The sequence below is a fragment of the Ornithorhynchus anatinus genome, chromosome 11 (assembly GCF_004115215.2).
Source record: "Ornithorhynchus anatinus isolate Pmale09 chromosome 11, mOrnAna1.pri.v4, whole genome shotgun sequence".
NCBI lineage: Eukaryota > Metazoa > Chordata > Mammalia > Monotremata > Ornithorhynchidae > Ornithorhynchus > Ornithorhynchus anatinus.
Genome location: NC_041738.1, coordinates 2868524 through 2885956, shown reverse-complemented (window position 1 = coordinate 2885956; position 17433 = coordinate 2868524). Strand labels below are relative to the sequence as shown.

The window sequence follows — 17433 nt, the reverse complement described above, 5'->3', positions numbered from 1 at the left end:
GAGGTGAAACCCGAGCGGAGGGGAGCAGCGTTCCTTAGCAAGAGCAGCTGCGGCTTATCCCCGGGCTCCCCCCCATCTTGGCAAGGGAGGGGCAGAGCAGAGAGATTGGTTTCCTGGCACTTGGTGCTGGGGGCGGCTGGGGACATGGCCTGAGGCCCCCCGCAGCAGCAGGCCCCGGAGTTGGGGCAGTATCCCAACACGCGCACACACACACACACACTCCCCCCTCTTCCCCTCACCCCCCAGGCCAAAGGGGGCTGCTGTCCCTAGCCCAGGCTGGATCCCAGCAGCTGGGGGCAGCCGCCGGTTCTGGGAAGGGAGAGGGTTGGTGGGGTGGAAGGAGAGGGAGAGGGACAGGGGAGGAGAGAGAGGGCTGGAGGTTAGGGGGTGGAGGGAGAGGGCTGCCGGCTGGATCTTCAGAGACATCTAGTGGTCGAAGCCTAAGTCCGGGCCAGGGCAGCCCCCTCCCCGAGCCTGCTCGTCCCAGGGCTGGGATTCAGAAATCCCAGAAATCCTCCAGGCCACCTGGTCCAATTCCCTACCTCCAAGCCAGACTCTACAGCCCAAACCATCCCAGGCAGAGGAGCCTTCCCCGTGGCTTTAAAGATTTTGAGATGAGAGTGGTCCCCTAAGTTCCAGGCACTTTTCTGGGGTCAGACTAGTCTCACTGAAAGTTCTCTGCTGTGTCTAATCTAAATCGCTCTTGCTGCTGCTTCAGATCATTCCCATTTGCTCTGGTCTCAGCGGCCAGCTGGAAGGTTTTCGGTGTTTCACCCCCTCAGGGCCTTGAAGCCTGTTGCTTGTATGTCCCTCGGCTACCTCTATTCAACGGTCCCTCTAGGCTCCAAAAGGATTTGAAAAGATTTGGGGGTGACGGGTCTAGAATGGGTTATTATTAGTGGGCGGGTCAGAGTCGTGGGATGGTCCGAGTTGGGATAGGGAGGGAGAGTCAGAGGTGTTGGATGGTCTGTGCCGACTCGCTGGGGGAGAATCAAGGATGGAGAGGGGAGAGTTGGGGTGTTGGATGATCCGGGCTGGGTCACTGGAGGAGAGTCAGGGATGCACAGGGGAGAGTCGGGGGCGTTGGATGGTCTGTGCTGGGTCACTTGGGGAGAGGCAGGGATGGAGAGGGGAGACTAAGAGGAATCGGATGGTCCGTGCTGGGTCACTGGGGGAGAATCAGGATAGGATAGGAGAGGAGAGAGTCGGGGGTGTTGGATGGTCTGTGCCGGGTCTCTAGTGGGGAGGCAGGGCCTTCCAGTAGTGTTCCCAAACTCCAGGTAGCAGAACAGGAGAGAGAAGTCTGTGGGCCCAAGGGATGAGGACGTGGAGAAAGGAGCCTGAGTCCAAGCTGGAGTCCTGCCCCCAGCCTGCCATGTGGCCCTGCCCCTCAAAGTGTCAAGGGAGACGGGCGATGACTGCAGCTCAGGAAAGGGGAAGGGGTCTCCTTAGGGATGGGGAAATGAAGAGTGGGAAGAGGACTGACCTCAGTGTGGGAAGTAATAATAATAATAATAATATTGGTATTTGTTAAGCGCTTATTATGTGCAGAGCACTGTTCTAAGTACTGGGGTAGATACACGGTCATCAGGTTGTCCCACGTGAGGCTCGCAGTCTTAATCCTCATTTTACAGATGAGGGAACTGAGGCACAGAGAAGTGAAGTGACTTGCCCACAGTCACCCAGCTGACAACTGGCAGAGCCGGGATTCGAACCCTTGATCTCTGACTCCCAAGCCCAGGCTCTTTCCACTGAGCCACGCTGCTTCGTAGCAGCCAAGTAGCATGGCTTGGTGGAAAGAACCCGGGCCTGGGAGTCAGAGGACCTGGGTTCTAATTCCAGCTCTGCACTTGCCTACTGTGTGACCTTGGGCAAGTCACTTCACTTCGCTGTGCCTCAGTTCCCTCATCTGTAAAATAGGGATTAAGACTCTGAGCCCCATGTGGTACATGGACTGTGACTAACCTGATTATTCTGTATCTACAGTGCTTAATACAGTGCCCAGCACATAGTAAATGCTTAACAAGTACCATTGAAAAAAAATCCAAAAAAACTCAGTCTGCCCAGTCCCCAGAAAACGGGTCCCAAGATCTGACTCCCTCACCTGCAAAGGAGACCCACCAAACCCAGGGGGACAGGTCAGGGAGAGCAGGAGCCCAGGGTTGGGGGTTCAGGAAACCAAGGTGTTGGGGGAGGCGTGAAAGGAAGCAGCCTGAGAGGGGGCTGAGACTACAGCCTGGGGAGGGGGCGGCCACCAGCCTCCTGGCTGCAGGAAGTGAAGTTAAAAATGTTCAGAAGAGGCAAGACAGGCTTCTCAGCTCATTATAGGTGCTAAGGAGGCTGGGAAAAACTGTGCTATTTGTGTCTCAGCAGTAACAACCCACCCGGCTGGGCCCGGACTAGACTTCTGCAAACATCACCCCCAGAGCTCAGCTTCCCCCAGTGCTCACTCACCTCCCGCCACGCCGGGACTCCCCGCCACCCACCCCGCCCCCCACCCACTTCGGATCCTTCCCTCTCACACATGGGTGGGCGGTGGGGTGGGGGTCAGCAGTTGCTGTTCACCCCCTTCTTCAGATGGGGAGCGGCGTGGCCGCGTGGAAAGAACACGGGCTTGGGAGTCAGAGAACCTGGGTTCTAATCCCAGCTCTGCCCCTTGTCTGCTGTGCGATCTCGGGGAAGTCGCTTCCCTTCTCTGAGCCTCAGATTCCTCATCTGTAACATGGGGATTACATCCTACTTCTTCCTACTTAGACTGTGAGGCCCATATGGGACAGGAACTGTGTCCAACCTACCGATCTTGCATCTACCTTAGTGCTTAGGATAGTGCTTGGCACAGATATAAGTGTTTAACAAACCTCAGCTACCTAAAATGGGGATTAAGACTGCGAGTCCCGTGTAGGTCAGGGACCGTGTCAACCTGATTGACTTGAATCTACCCGAGCGCTTAGAACAGCGCCTTAGCATATAGCAAGTGCTCAAAAACAAGCAAACGAGTACTATTTAAAAAAAAATGAGTGGGCCACTGAACCCCAGAGAAGGAAGTGTCTGGCTCGAGGTCACTTAGGAATTTGGGGACGGAGTGAGGGCTGCAATGGAGTAGTCTGGCAGAGATCTGGGAAATGCCCCAGACTCCTGGGTTCGAACCTGGATCCTGAGCTCATGGGGGAGGGGGAAGGGGTCTCAAAATAGAGAGTAGGAAAGGGGAGAATTGGTCCTATAGAATCTGGCTGGGGAACCCCCAGGCCAAACCACTCGAGACCACCTCCTGGGCCCCACCTCTCTCTACCAAAATGTAGCCTCGCCCCTCCTGACACTCCACCCTCCAGTGGTCGGGGCCAGAGATGGGGAGAGCCGAGATGGACAGGAGAAGGAGAGCAAGAACAGGGGAGCGGGGGTCTGAGCGGGTTCCAAAAGCAGAGCTCTGGGACTCCCCGCCTGCCCCCGCTGGCCTGGTCTAAGGTGCAGGTTGCAGGGGCTAGAGTGGAAGGTCCGAGGCCCCCGGGAGTGGGCGAGGGACCTAGGGAAATTTCTCTGAGCTCCAACCTCCTTCCAGTGATCCTGGGCCCCAACATGGGGGAGGGTTACCTGGGAAGCATTCCCGGCCAGCCCCCCACCTCCCCCCCCGGGCTTTTCAGTCCTCAGCCAGAGAAACGGAGCTAGGGGGTGGTGGGGCGGGGAGGGCCGTGTGGCAGGCAGGCGGTGAGGGCACCCCTGCGTTGCCTCAACTGACAGTCCTGGAGACCGTCCTGAATCCCAGCTGGTGAGGAGTGAGTGGGTCAGAGCCGAAGGCCCGGCCTGGCAGAGGACTCTCAGGCCAGGCCCCGGCCCCGAGCCAAGCTGCTCTCCTTGCTGCTTATCCTCTACGTCACCTGGAGCCAGATTGTTCCTCCCCTGGATTTCAGTCTCCTCTCCCCACCCCTCCACCTCCCTTTTTTTCAAAAACACTTGTTAAGTGCTTACTCTGTTCCAAGCACTGTACCAAGCGCTGTGGAAGATACAAGATAATCAAATTGGTGACAGTCCTTGACCCAAATGGGGCCCAGTCTGTGCCGCCCCAGGGCCTTCCTGCCACTGCAACCCATCTCACCCCACCTGGGCTCAGCCCCTCCCAGCTGTCCCATAAAAGGCCTGAAAACCTGGGGGCGAGGGGGGTGAGGGGCTGTCTCGGAGTACCTCCAGGGTAAATTTCTTCCCCCAGGGAAGGCTTGGAGGGAGGCAGCACCGGAACCAGGGACAGGCTTTCACCCAGTCTCCATGGTGGGCTGCGAGGGCCAAAAACACAAGCTCAACCCACCCCTCTCCCTGAAGGACAGACCCCTGGTACCAGGGCAGGGGAATGAAGCCCCCCTCCCACCTGGGACTAAGACAGGGTAATAAAACCCTCCAACCCCAGGATCAGGGCAGGGGAGTGACGCCCCCTTGGGCCCAGCAAGAGAGAGGAAGGGAGAGAGAGAGAGAGCGAGCACCAGTCGGTGAGGAACCCCAAAATACTGGCCCCCAGCCCCTCTCCTGGGGTCACCCCCTTCTTGGGAACTGAGGGTCAGAGCAGGTGGCCCTACAGGCAGGTGCCGGGTTCCAAACAGGGCTTCTTATTTACAGGAGCTGCACAGCTGCCCCAGAGCCGAGAGTGGGCGGGCGAGCTTTGGGCTTCAGGGGTGGTGGGAGGAGGGAGGAGAATAGTAGCCGGGAGCAGGGAACGAGGAGTGAGGAGGGGTAGAGTGGCAGCCAGGGGCAGAAGGGAATGCCTGTGGACCGACTGGATGGGGTGGGGCTGAGCTGGGGGTGAGTAGGGGGCACTGGCTCGAGTCTGCAGCACCAGAGCCACGGAGGACAGGGCAGAGCCGAGGGTACTGAGTGAAGGGGATGAGTGCCCGTGACCCAGAACCCAGGGGAGAGGCTCCCACCCGCTCCCTGGAAATGCCCCAGTTGTGAGCACACTCGGGTGCTGTCACCTGAGGGAGTGTTTCTGGGACCAAGAGTCTCAGAAGCCTATGGGGCTTCGATGCCGTTCTCCTCACCTCTCCCTGTCCTGCCCACCATGCCAGGCTGTAGCTATGGCTCGCAGGGGTTGGGGGGTAGGCCCAAGCTCTCCACCTCTCCAGACCCCAGAGACGTGCTGATGCCCCAGGGTGGGCAGACCTTCCTCTGGAGCAGGGCTGGAGTGGTGGATTCACATTCCAGCCCAGGATTCTCCACCATCTTCCCCGCTTCTTCTTTGTCATGAAAGAGAGTGCTGAAGGCCCACCTCTCCTCCATACCCATCTCTGTGCAGAGCCAGCAGCTGTGCTGGGGCGCCCTGGGGGAGTCCGCTGGCAGCCCACCAGCAGCCCGGCTATCCTCCTCTGGGCTGAGACCCAGGGGACTGAGGGTCTCCGTGGGACAGGAGCGTGGACCACCAAAGCCCTCCTCAAAAGGCGCCTTATCCAGGAGGCCTCCTCCAATTACTCTTCTCCCACAACTTGTCTCTCATGCCATCCCATCTTCAGTACTTGGGTGTCTATCTGCTTGTCTAATCCTTCATCAATGACGTAAATATTTACCCCTCTTTGTTTTCATTTGTATCTTTTCTCCTATGCTTTTTTATTTCTGGCACTTCAGATCTGCTCGTCCTTTCCATTAGACTGTAAATTCCTTCTAAGGGCAAAATACAAGGATGGACTTCAGCTGCAGTGGAGTGTATTTAGGTTAGACACGAGGAAGAACTTTCTGACAGTGGTTGAACATTTAGGAAGGGCTCAAAAGGGAAGAGGTGGAATGTCTGCTCCTGGGCGTTGTTCAGAATATGGGAGTTTGGATATGGTTGGGCCCGAAGGCAGGGAGATGGACTTGGACTTGTGACCTTTATCTTTTGGTTGGGGTTCACTTCCAAGGTAGCATGAACGGATGTTTTGGGGATTTTTCTCGGTTGCTACCGGTCCAGGACAATCCAGTTAAAACCGACCTCAGTGAATTCAGTGTGTCTTTAAATGGGGCCTGGTTTAAATGTTTTTTATGGGAAGAGGGAAAACACCGAGAGACCCTGAAGGGTCCCAGGCGATTCCACCTCAGTCATCACTCATCCACCCAGAACCTGGTCCCCAGCAAGGGGCAGGGGGCCAGGCGGGGGGGGGGGGGGGGGTCTGGGTTCGGACGGGAAGTCAGAGCCGGCGTCATGGCTCTGCCCTCCCGCCCCCACCAGGACCTGCTGCAGAACTCCCCCACCGCCATGACAGCAGTCTCCAACAACCCCCAGGGCATCGTGGTCCCGGCCTCGGCGCTCCAGCCGGGCAACATCGCCATGACAACAGTCAACTCTCAAGTTGTGTCAGGTGGGTCCCGGGGTGCGGTGAGGACATGGCGGGTATGGGAGAGGGCGGAGCAGGGAGGGGAGACTGTGGTGCGGCAGGATACGTGGAGGGAGGGGACGGCCCCGCGGGGTGGACTCTCTCGATTTCTCCACGACCAGCTCACTGGCCGCATCAATCGGGGGAGCCACGTCAAGCATAGCCCTGGGCCCTGGGGTCCCGGGGGCCGTGGCACCGAGTCTGGGGAGCCTGCCATCTGTGGCAGCCTCCAGGTTGCCCCCACAGGCCCCAGGACCTTGATTTCGCTAGATCCAGAGCCTGGGCTGCCGGCTGCTAGAAAAGCTGATGAAATCCACACAATAGAGAGCCGCTAAGCCTCTCCAGATCGACTCGGCGGTCCCTCTCCGCACCCTCCCTGCTCCTCTCTGAGAAATGAGGGCTTCTGCCCTCCGGCTCCCTCTGGCCTGCTCCGAGATTGCCTCTCCCTCAGCCTGACCTAGTGGCAAGGACACAGGCCTGGGAGTCAGAAGACCTGAGTTCTAATTGTGGCTTTGCCACTCGCCTTTATGTGACCTTGGATAAGTCACTTGGACGGTCTCTGTGCCTTCGTTTCCTCAACTGTGAAATGAGGGGGAAATACCTGTTCTACCACCTACCGTTGCGCCTTACACTGTGTGTCCCTGTGGGACGGGAACTGAGTCCGACCTGATTATCTTTTATCTACCCCACCTCCTCGCCCAGTGTTTAGTACATAGTAAGCACAGAAGCAAATACCATTATTATTATTAATGTTATTAACCTCCAACCCCCTTTTCTCACCTCTCTCCTTCACACCTAACCCTTTGGGGTACCTCCCAGGCCAGCATTCCCAGAGGTTGTTGGGAATCGGTGAGGGTCTGGGTAAGGGAGTCTGTTCAGGGAAGGGGTTGGAGAGCATGGAGCTGTGGGGCTCAGAATTTGGTCCTATTGGGCTTCTCCCTCTGGAGACTGGCTCACTGGTTGGGAGTGGGTGAGGGGAGGGGAGGGCGAGTCAGCGTAAGGCCCCAGGCCCCAGCTCCACTGCTCCCTACTCCCACCTCCTAACCCCGCCGTCGGGTCGGGCCCCCAACGCCGACAACGATGCCCCCTCTTGGTTTTCATCAGGCGGGGCCCTGTACCAGCCGGTTACCATGGTAACGTCCCAGGGACAGGTGGTCACCCAGGCGATCCCTCAGGGAGCCATTCAGATCCAGAACACACAGGTAAGGCTTGGGGCGCGGCCCTTGCAGCCCATCCAGGGGCCAGGCCGCGGGCCGGGATGCACCCATGCCTGTGATGTGGAGTGATGGGTGCTGGTCTCCCCGTGGCCCCGGGATGCCGCCCCTCCGGAGGGAGTAGGGCGGCCGGCCCTGGGGATGCCAGCCGGGCTTTCCTCCCTCCGGCAGTGACAGCGCGGACTGGGGAGGGGTCCCGCCCGGGGCTCCAGCCTCCGGCTATTGGTCGTGGAACCACCGACCACATGGAGGGACACAACAGCGTGGTTCCCAGGAGGATCTGACCGAGCCGCTTCCATAAAGGGGTCCCAGTTCCAATCCCCAGGTCGTCCTTGGGGCCCTGTCACCCGGGGAGCCCCCGGGAATTCTGCCGGCAGCCAGGGCCTCCGCCCAGCGAAACGACCCCGGAATACCGTGCACCCTTGACCTCGATGCTGCGGGGATCTCCGGCCTGGGGATTGGGACTGCTTGATGGGCCGGACATCTCCATGATAACCAGTCCCTCCCCGCCCACCCCCAGGTTAACCTGGATCTGACCTCACTCCTCGACGGCGAAGACAAAAAGTCCAAGAACAAGCGCGGCGTCCTGCCCAAGCACGCCACCAACATCATGCGCTCCTGGCTCTTCCAGCACCTCATGGTGAGCGGCGGGTGGGGGCGGGCCAAGGGTCCGGAAGGGAGCAGGGCCTGGGAGCCGGTGGCTGCGTCCCAGGAGAAAAGTTTCGCTCTTGTCCGGCTTGTCCACTGACGCCACGCTGCCGGGTGGGTTCTTCATCCCGAAAGGCTATGTGTCTGCGGTACCGTTGGGGTTTGGAGGCTGAGGTGACCTTCCCCCAGACACACATCCCTCTGGGGGTGGGCTTCCCACACTGGTGTTTCCCGCTGGACTCTACCAAGCGCTCAGCACAGTGCTCTGCACACAGTAAGTGCTTAGAAAATTCCACCGATGGATCGACTGGTGTTGGGAGTGACGGAAAGAGAACGCAAGCATGTGATGGAGCTTTCCGCGGATCCCAACCCAGGGACCCAGGGAGGCCGCCGGAAGCCGCGAATCTCTTCTTCTGGCTGCCCAGGGGAAGGATGTAGTGACCTGTAAAGGTCAGGGGCCATCACTAGGAAGCAGGTCAAGGTCTAGAGAAGCCGGTGAAGGCACGCTGGGTCTGAGAGTTCCCAGGTCCCCAACCGGAGCCCAGGAAACCCCCCGGAGGCCTCTGAGCATCCTGGTGTTGTGGTTGGGGGCAAAATCTGGCCCGAGCATCGTGCTTGGTCTCATCTCCAGGGCATGGGACCCATCCCATCTCCACCTGCCACCCTCGTGGCCAGCCCCCCGAGGCTCAGCCCCTGGGGAGTGGGAGCTAGAATCCAAGTGTCCGGTTCCAGGGCTGGGCGGCCACCGGCTCCAGAGGACCCCCCCCGGAGGAGGATGGTTGGACTTTCGGGATCGGTCCCCAACTGGGGGAGATGCCACCGGGCCTCCCCACACCTTAAGGGTGGAACACAGTCAGCAGGTGAGGCTGCTGGAGCAACGTGGAGAGTGGAAGGGGACAGAGGGACTCTGTTCCCAGTGACCCTCAGCCCACCCGCTCTATGGCCATTCCCAGCTGTCGGGTAAACAATCCGGGTCGGATCCCACTCCTCCCTGACGCCAGACAGCCGGACCGCCCGCCGCCCGCTCTCTCCTTCTTGGGTCTTGTCTTCTCTCCCTTCCTCTCTCTCACCCTGTCTTCCCCTCCCTCCGTTTCCCTCGCTCCCCCTTTTCCTTATTCTCACTCCCTCTCACTCCTTTTCACTCCCTCTCTCTCCCTCTTCCTTATTCTCACTCCCTCTCACTCCCTCCTACTCCTTTTCACTCCCTCGCACTCCCTTTCCCTTCCCTCCCTCCCTCTCCCACTCACAAAATGTACAAGAAAACCAGGCGCCTCAGAGAGGGGCAGGGCAGGTAGGGATCGAAGAGCGTGTGGGAAATGGAATGGTCTGGTCGGGAGGAGGTCTGAATCCCCACCCCAGAGACTCCAGGGTGTCACGGGGAAGGGGGAAGCCCCCGGGTGGACGGTGCCCTCTAGTTGGGCTCTAGAGGTTGGCCAGGAGCCAAGGGGCATGCCCACTAGAGACTTCCCTCTTTCTAAGAGATCTTGACAAGCAGGAGGCATTTCCTGTGGAGGGGGCCGGCTAGGGAACGGCCTGCCTCCAGGCAGGGGGTTGGACCCAATGACCCTCAGAGGTCCCTCCAAGCCCCACGGTAATACCGTCCCTGGGCTGGGATCCCATCCATCCCCTCCTCCTTCTGGGGAGCTTTCCCTTCTCAGTTCCCGCCTCAGCCTCCTTGTTCACACTGATTCATTGATTCAATCGTATTTATTGAGCGCTTACTATGTGCAGAGCACTGTACGAAGCGCTCGGAATGGACAGTTTGGCAACAGAGAGAGATAATCCCTGCCCAATGACGAGCTCACAGTCTAAACACTGCCCCGTCGGCCACCTTAGCTCGTTGATTGAATGTTGTTTTGTCGGTAGGTGTGATCTTCCTTTCTTCTGAAAGTACACGGAATATATTTGCCCGTTTGTGTCTGCTGGCTTCCTCATTAGACTGTAAACTCCCGGAGGGCGGGGCAGGTTTTCTCTGTCAATTAACCGATCCTATTTATTGAACACTGCTTGCAGAGCACTGTAGTAAGTGCTTGGACGAGTACAGTGTAACAGAGTTGTTAGATGCGTTCCCTGCCCGTGATGAGCTGATGGTCTAGAGGGGAATGAAGACATTAATATAAATAAAGTACGGATATATACGTAAGTTCTGTGGGGCTGAGGGAGGGGTGAAGAAAGGGTACAAGAGCAAAGGTGATACAGAGGGGAGTGGGACAAGAGGAAATGAGGACTTAGTCTGGAAAGGCCTCTTGGAGAAGATGTGCCTTGAATAAGGCTTTGAAGGTGGGGAGAGTGATCGTCTGTCGGATATAAAGAGGACGGTCGTTCCAGACCAGAGGCGAGGCATGGATGAGGGGTCGATGGCGAGACAGACGAGACCGATTTGTATCAAGAAGATCGGCGTCAGAGGAACGAAGTGTGTGCGCTGGATTGTAGTAGGAGAGTGCGAGATGAGATAGGAGGGGGCAAGGTGATTGAGCGCTTAAAAGCCGCTGGTAAGGAGTTTCTCTTTGAGGCGGAGGTAGATCCGTTCATTCATTCGGTAATATTTATTGAGCGCTTATGCTGTGGAAAGCACTGTACTCAGCTCTGGGGAGAGTACAATTTAAAGACAGACACATTCCCCGCCCACAGCGAGCTCCTGGTTTTGAGGGATGGGTAACCACTGGAGGTTCTAGAGGAGTGGGGAAACGTGGACTGAATGGTTTTGTAGAGAAATGCTCCGGGCAGCAGAGTGAAGAGTGGACTGGATGGAGGAGAGACGAGGAGGCAGGGACATCTGAAGTAATCGAGATGGGATAGGAAAAGTGCTTGGATTAATGGCATAGCAGTTTGGGTGGAGAGGAAAGGGCGGATTTTAGTGACGCTGTGCAGGTTGAACCCATGTACCTCAACTGCTCAGTTCGGTGCTGTGCATGAGGTTGGGACTAGATATAAGTGCTGTGTTCAAGGAAGGCATCCAGTGAGGCACTCTTTTCACCGTAGAGCCCCAGGACGGTGTCCTGTGCTCAGTCGGTCACCAGAACGGTTCTCTGCACTCAGTGGGCTTCCAGTTTAGTGCTACATGCACATCAGAACCCCCAGGACAGTCATCCGCGTATAGTAGGCGTTCAGGACAGTGCTCTGTACACTGTAGGTGCCCAGCTCCGACCGGAGAAGGTGATTGGAAAGCCTGTAGCTGGGGCTGACTGGTCTGGCCACAGGGCACTGGAGACTAGGCTAGACTGCGAGGGTCTGTGAGTTTCAGTGATGGCCACGTGCCTCAGCCAAGCCCCCAGGCTGGAACTGGGAACACACCGCTGTGTTTGACTGCGGCTCCAGGCCTGGGAGGCTGGCCGTTCCCTCCTCAGGGGGTGGCCCGTTCCTCCCCTGGGCCTGGGGGGGTGGTCGGCTCCTTCCTCCTCTGGGGCCTGGGGGCAGCCCATTCCTCCTCCTCTGGGGACTGGGGGTGGCCTGTTCCACCTCAGAAGGACACCACTTCTGTCCACGGGATCGCTCGGATTCACAAGCACTGCCTGCCCGGTGGCCCGCGGGTCAGACTTGGGAACCAGACATCTGAGGGAACTCTGCTCCGGCCTTGGCTTCCACCTGGGTTCCGACCTGGATGCCGGCCCGGGCGCCGGCCTGGCACCGGCCTCAGCTCCGCTGCATCTGTGGCCTGGGCACCAGTTTGGGCTCCGGTTCCGCCTCTAGGGTGGGTCTGGCCCGCAGGGAGCTTCTTCCGCCAAGGGAATGGCTGGAGCAGCACCCAGCGAGCCCACTCACCGCTTCTCTTCCCCGGGGGAGGGGACGCGGGGGCAGAGGTGAACCCAGGGGTCCGGAGCCCCGGCTGGGGCAAGAGGGGCCGCCGCCGCCGGTGCCCCCATCTCCTGGGGCCGAAGGTCATCGCTCCCGGTATCCGGTCACACATCCGCCTTGCTCTGGGAGGCTCCCTGGGGGGCTCCGATTCCCTCCGCAGAGACTTCCCCCGAACTGGCCCCGGCCCGGCCCCGATCCCCATCCCCCGGACTCTCCCTGATCTGTATTTCCTTTCCCAGCACCCGTACCCCACGGAGGACGAGAAGAGGCAGATAGCGGCCCAGACCAACCTCACCCTCCTGCAAGTCAATAACTGGTGAGTCCACGCGGGGCAGAGAGCCGGACGGAGGGGGCCGGGCCTCTCCCCTCCTCCCCCCACCACCCCCCCGGCCCGCCCAACTCTCTGCCCGGAGCCACCGGAGCATCCGTCGCCTTGCTCTGCCAACCCCTCGCTGCCCCGCGCGGCCCTACCCGGCCCCCCACCCCCTGCCCCTCACCCCCAGCCCCAAGGAAACCCTCCACCGGTCGGGTTTAACTGCGGTACTGTGCTGGCCCCTCCTGGGAGCAGCGGGTACTGCCGCAGCCCCCTCCGCAGCCCCCCGCCCGCACCCCCACACAGCCGTCGTGCACCCCCAAACACGCCTCCCACCCCCTCGCCCCACCGGGCACTGCCCGACAGCTCAGAGATCCGTCCGTGGGGAGGAACGGACCCCTGCGAGAAGAAGCCCCGAGAGGTCATCGGTGGCCTAGTCAGCGCTTAACAAATACCGTCATCATTATTAGTATTATTATTATTACACACACATCCCCCCCCCCCGCCTCCAGGAATCTGGAGGGCAGGCGGTTTGGCCTTCCCCATCACCGGTGGAAGGAGGGCGGGGATCCGGTGGGCCCCGAGCCGGGGAAGATCTTAGGCGGCAGCACACGGGCCGGGGCCGCCGGGGCCTCGGCCTCCTCATCCGTGTAACGGGGACCCGGCCGCTGCCCCCGAGTCCCCAGTGACCGGAGGGTGTGTGTGTGTGTATGTGTGTGTGTGCGTATATGTGTGTGTGCGTCCGTCCACCCTCCCCACGCCCCCGGCGGCGGCAGGTTCATCAATGCCCGGCGGCGCATTCTGCAGCCCATGCTGGACGCCAGCAACCCGGACCCTGCACCCAAGGCCAAGAAGATCAAGGCCCAGCACCGGCCCACGCAGCGCTTCTGGCCCAACTCCATCGCCGCCGGCGTCCTGCAGCAGCAAGGGGGCACGCCGGGCACTAACCCTGACGGTGAGGGCGGGACCTCGGGGGCGTCGGGGAGGGGCCGCGGGAGGAAGGGTGAGCCCGTGGGGAAGAGGAGGGGGCCGGGGCCGGGGGCGGAGGGGGAGAACGGGTCGCAGGGGAGGTCGCCACTGGGCCGGCCTCCGGTTCCGACTCCTGCCCGAGCCGGAGTCGGGATGGAGGGGCCTCGGCTCCTCGACCGTATGTCAGGAGAAGCCTGGGGGGCAGCGAGTGTCCCTGTCCCCACTCCCGGCCCCCGGCCTGGAAAGAATCAGAGCTTGACCCAGGAGAGTTCTCCCAGAGCAAGGGAAGCGGCCTGGCCTAAAGGAAGGAGCCCAGGCCTGGGAGGCAGAGGACCTGAGTTCTATTCCCTGATTCGCCACGGGTCTGCGGTGTGACCTGGGGAAAGTCACTTAACCTCTCTGTACCTCAGTGTCCTCATCTCCGAAACGGGGATCCTCCCTGTTACTTGGACCGAGAGCCCGTATTGGACAGGGACTGTTGTCCGACCTGACTATTTTGAACCTACCCAAGTGCTTAGCTCAGTGCTCGGCACATAGTAAGCCCTTAACAAGTGCCACCGTTTATTATCGTTATTATCACTATTTCTATCATTAGCCAGGAGTGCCCACATGGACGGGGCAAACAGGATTGCGTTTGTGCATGTGTCTGGGTGGGCGTGCGGGTATCGGGGAAGGGGGCGTGTGGGGAGAGGGGTGCGTGGGCACGTTTGTGTGTCTGGATGTGTGCGTGCATACAGGGAGGTGTGTATGTATACAGTTATGCTCTTGCACGTTCAGGGCGATGTGGGACTTGTGTCTGTGTTCGGGGTACAGGGGCAGGGGTGTTCAGGGGCAAGAGCTGGGGCTGTGCATGTGAATGTGGTGGGGTGTGTGGGAGGGGGGGTGTCTCCGTGTGTGCACGCACATGCAGAGGGATGTGTGCACATGCCTTGCCTTCTCCAGAGAAGGTGGGGATCCACTAGTAGGATTCGGGAGAGGGAGGGAGAGGGAAAGAGTGCAGGGAGAGGGAGAGACAGGGCAAATCAGCAAGCTCCTCCCCGCCCAGCGGCAGCTCCCCGCCCTCCCTAGGGTTTAACCCTGGCCTCCCGACCCCCCAGGACTCCCCAGACCCCCCAGGGCTGACCACCGGCCCTTGCCCCACCCCAGGCTCCATCAGCTTGGACAGCCTGCAGCCCCTCTCCTCCGATGGCGCCACCATGGCGATGCAGCAGGCGATGATGGCGGCCCACGAGGACTCGCTGGACGGGACGGAGGAGGAGGAGGAGGAAGAGGAGGAGGAGGAGGAGGATGAGATGGAGGAGGAGGAGGAAGAGGAGGAGGAGGAGCTGGAGGAGGAGCTGGAGGAGGAGGCGGACGAGCTGCAGACCACGAACGTGGGCGACCTGGGCCTGGAGCACAGTGACTCTTTGGAGTAGCGGCGCCCCAGTGGCCGGGTCAGGGGAAGGGGCAGGGGTCGGGGGCCCCGGGGCCAGGGTGGCCTGACTGCGGAGGGGAGCACACCCCGGGGCCCCTCCCTCCCTCAGCCGGGAGTTCCGAGGCAAGACGGATCCCCGTTCAGGATATCCGAGCGAAGGACAGAGGGGCCTGCAAGGGCCAGAGGGGATCTGGGGGTGGCTTGGGAGGGCCTGGGTGGGGCGGGGGAGAGGTTGAAGGCTGGGCCAGACCTTGGAGAACCCCCCAGGGGCTGGCGTCTCTCCCCTCCGCTTGCACGTGGACTAGCCTACCCGGCCCCTCCGCACCCCCGTTGGCGACCCCCAGCCTTGCCCAGATGTCAGTAAGAATGCGGACTCGGAGCGCCAGGGGTTCCTTGGGCACCAGCACCACGTGGGGAGCCCGATGGGATGGGCGACACCCGCCAGACACCCCCTCAGACCGTCTCCACTACCGGAGTCCTCAATCTCGGGGTCCCAGCCCGGAGGAGGCGTGCCCCTGGGGACCCGCCAGGCTCCTTCCCCTCGGGCCCCCGCCCCGGTCCAGCCTGGGACTTCAGGCCAGAGGCCTCTCGTGCCCATGTCTCGGATGCAGCCGGAGGATGGGGAACCCCCCGCCACCAAGGGTGGCGGAGGCGGGGGAGACGGTGCTAAGAGCCCCCTTCCCCCCAGGAACTGTGCTTCTCCGCCGGATGCCGGTCCCCCCGGCCCCCCCACCCCCACCCCGGGGCTGCTGCCAGGACTGGGCCCGGTGGGGCGCTCCGGGGGGAGGCCCAGAAGGAACTGGGGGGAACCCGGGTGCCCCGGGCTCGGAACCCTCGTCCGCCAGCAACGACTCCGGGACGGCACCCCGACTCGGCCCGCTGGGGGAGAGCACGGCGGGGAGCCCCACCCTGGCGGTCTCTGACGGGCACTTGAATGTATTTCTCCCCCAAGCGAGCAGATATTTAATGTTTTAATAGGGATTTTTTTGAGACACAGATAACCTTATTTATAACCTGGGTGACCCAAACGATTTTTTACTTCCTTTGGAAGCCAGAGTTCGTGGCTGGCGGGTTTGAAGTGCGAATTTTGCAACGTGCCGTGGGAGAAGATGTTCCCTTTCCCGATTCCGGTTCCCGGGTCAGGCACCTCCACTGCACCCGACCCTTCCCACCAGCTCCAGACAGACCCGACGTCCCGTCCCCCCGCCCCCCGCCCCCCCCCCCCAACCCCCACGGTACGCCATCTTCCCCAGATGTAGCCAACAAACGCCCCAAACTTGGAGGACAGTTTTCAGTAAACCTTATTCCGGATCTCGCCCTCGTTCTCAACCTCTTTGTCCCTCTGCCTGCTCTCCTCAGATCCCAAGCTGCCCTGGGAGGGAGGGAGGGAAGGAGGGAGGGAGGGAAGGAGAGGTCAGGAGCCATTCTTATTCCGTGCCCGAGGAAACCAGCCCAGAAAGGTTAAGCGACACACCCGGGCTCCCACAGCAGGTTCTGGGCAGCGCCGGGATTTGAACCCCGGTCTCTGGGCTCCCGGGCCCGAGCCACACTGGGGGTTCGTGCCTGTCCCCGCCCTCTACCCCATCCGGGGAACGAGGCCGGAAACCCCTGAGCTCCCTTGACCCTGATATGCGACGTCCGGCCTTGCGGACCCCGGCCGGACACGCTCCGGCTCGCCCTCTGGCCGGGCTCCCCTCCGCGGGCCTGGCCTGACTGCCGGACCGGTCGGTCACCTGGACTAAGCTGTCCCTTCCTCTGGGCCACTGGGAGAGGGGCTGTTGTTTCCGTCACGCCGGGGGTTTTGAGCACCAAGAGACCCCCTTACCCAGTAGGGATGGAAACACACGTGTGGGTGTAAATGCCTTCTTGGGGGGGGGGGGGGGGCGTGTATTTGTGGGTTGGCATGGTAGCGTGCACGTCTTGGGTATGCGTGTGTGTGTGTTTGGGCTGCCTATGTGCGGCGGATCTTCACGGGCGAAGCAGTTATCAAAATGTCAAGCAGAGTCCCCTGGCTCAGTTGCATATCCGCTCATCGCCCCGCCCGCCTGAAATCCGGAGCCCCCCGACTGGCCAGGCCGCGGCCCGAAGCTGTCCCCTCGTGGTTCCACGTACCACAGTGGATGCAGCGGAGCCAGGTAAACCTGCCCACCTGTCTGGGCTCATCTCCCCAGGGCCAACCAGCCAGCCGCTTCGGAACGGGGTTTCGGGCCTCACGGCTCCCTGACCGCCCCATCGACCCCTTGCTTGCTAGCCAGGGACGGAGAGTTGAGCCCCGGGAGGTCACCGGTCAGCAGTGACCGACGAGGGGTCCTGTTGATAGCGGGTCCCGGGTCCCCTCGCCCCTGCCAAGTGGCTGCGAGATCCCTGACTGGCCCAGGAGGCATCCAAACGGAAACGGCTGCCTAGAGGCGTGGCGTCCAGCTGTACTCCCGTTCACCCCGGGTCGGTCCCCGGAGCCGACGGTGCCCGGGGAGCTGGGATACGGGGCTCAGCCGTTGCCAGAGCCCCCCGGCTGGTTGTCCGTCGAGCGGGTGTGGCGTGCGTTCGTGTCACAGTTGAGGGGCGGCCGGATGCCCGGTCCGGACCAATTTCCGCTCAGCCGGGGCCCTGCCCCGCCGCAGCTCGGGGCCCGCAGGGGAGGCCGAGTCCCACCGAGCCCCGGAGGGATGGGGCGGGGGCCCACCTGCCGCCTTCCCGGACAGAGCACCACCAGGCATTAATTAAATGAAAGTTTATTTCAAAATTAGTCTCAGA

At 60.9% G+C, this 17433-nt stretch overlaps 1 protein-coding gene across 4 annotated transcripts in view; it reads left to right on the top strand.

The window, feature by feature from the left end:
- PKNOX2 (PBX/knotted 1 homeobox 2) overlaps positions 1–15692 on the top strand; it is a 127777-nt gene extending 112085 nt beyond the window's left edge. For 2 of the 4 annotated variants that reach the window (XM_029076062.1, XM_029076055.1), the window contains 6 exons: positions 6182–6311; positions 7431–7528; positions 8061–8180; positions 12223–12299; positions 13073–13251; positions 14412–15692. In XM_029076062.1, coding sequence (XP_028931895.1) covers positions 6182–6311; positions 7431–7528; positions 8061–8180; positions 12223–12299; positions 13073–13251; positions 14412–14680 — 873 coding nt within the window. In that variant the 3' untranslated portion in view covers positions 14681–15692. The remainder of the gene's footprint in view (positions 1–6181; positions 6312–7430; positions 7529–8060; positions 8181–12222; positions 12300–13072; positions 13252–14411) is intronic. The other 2 variants (XM_029076059.1, XM_029076057.2) reach the window with 1 other exon arrangement.
- Positions 15693–17433: the final 1741 nt, after the last annotated feature.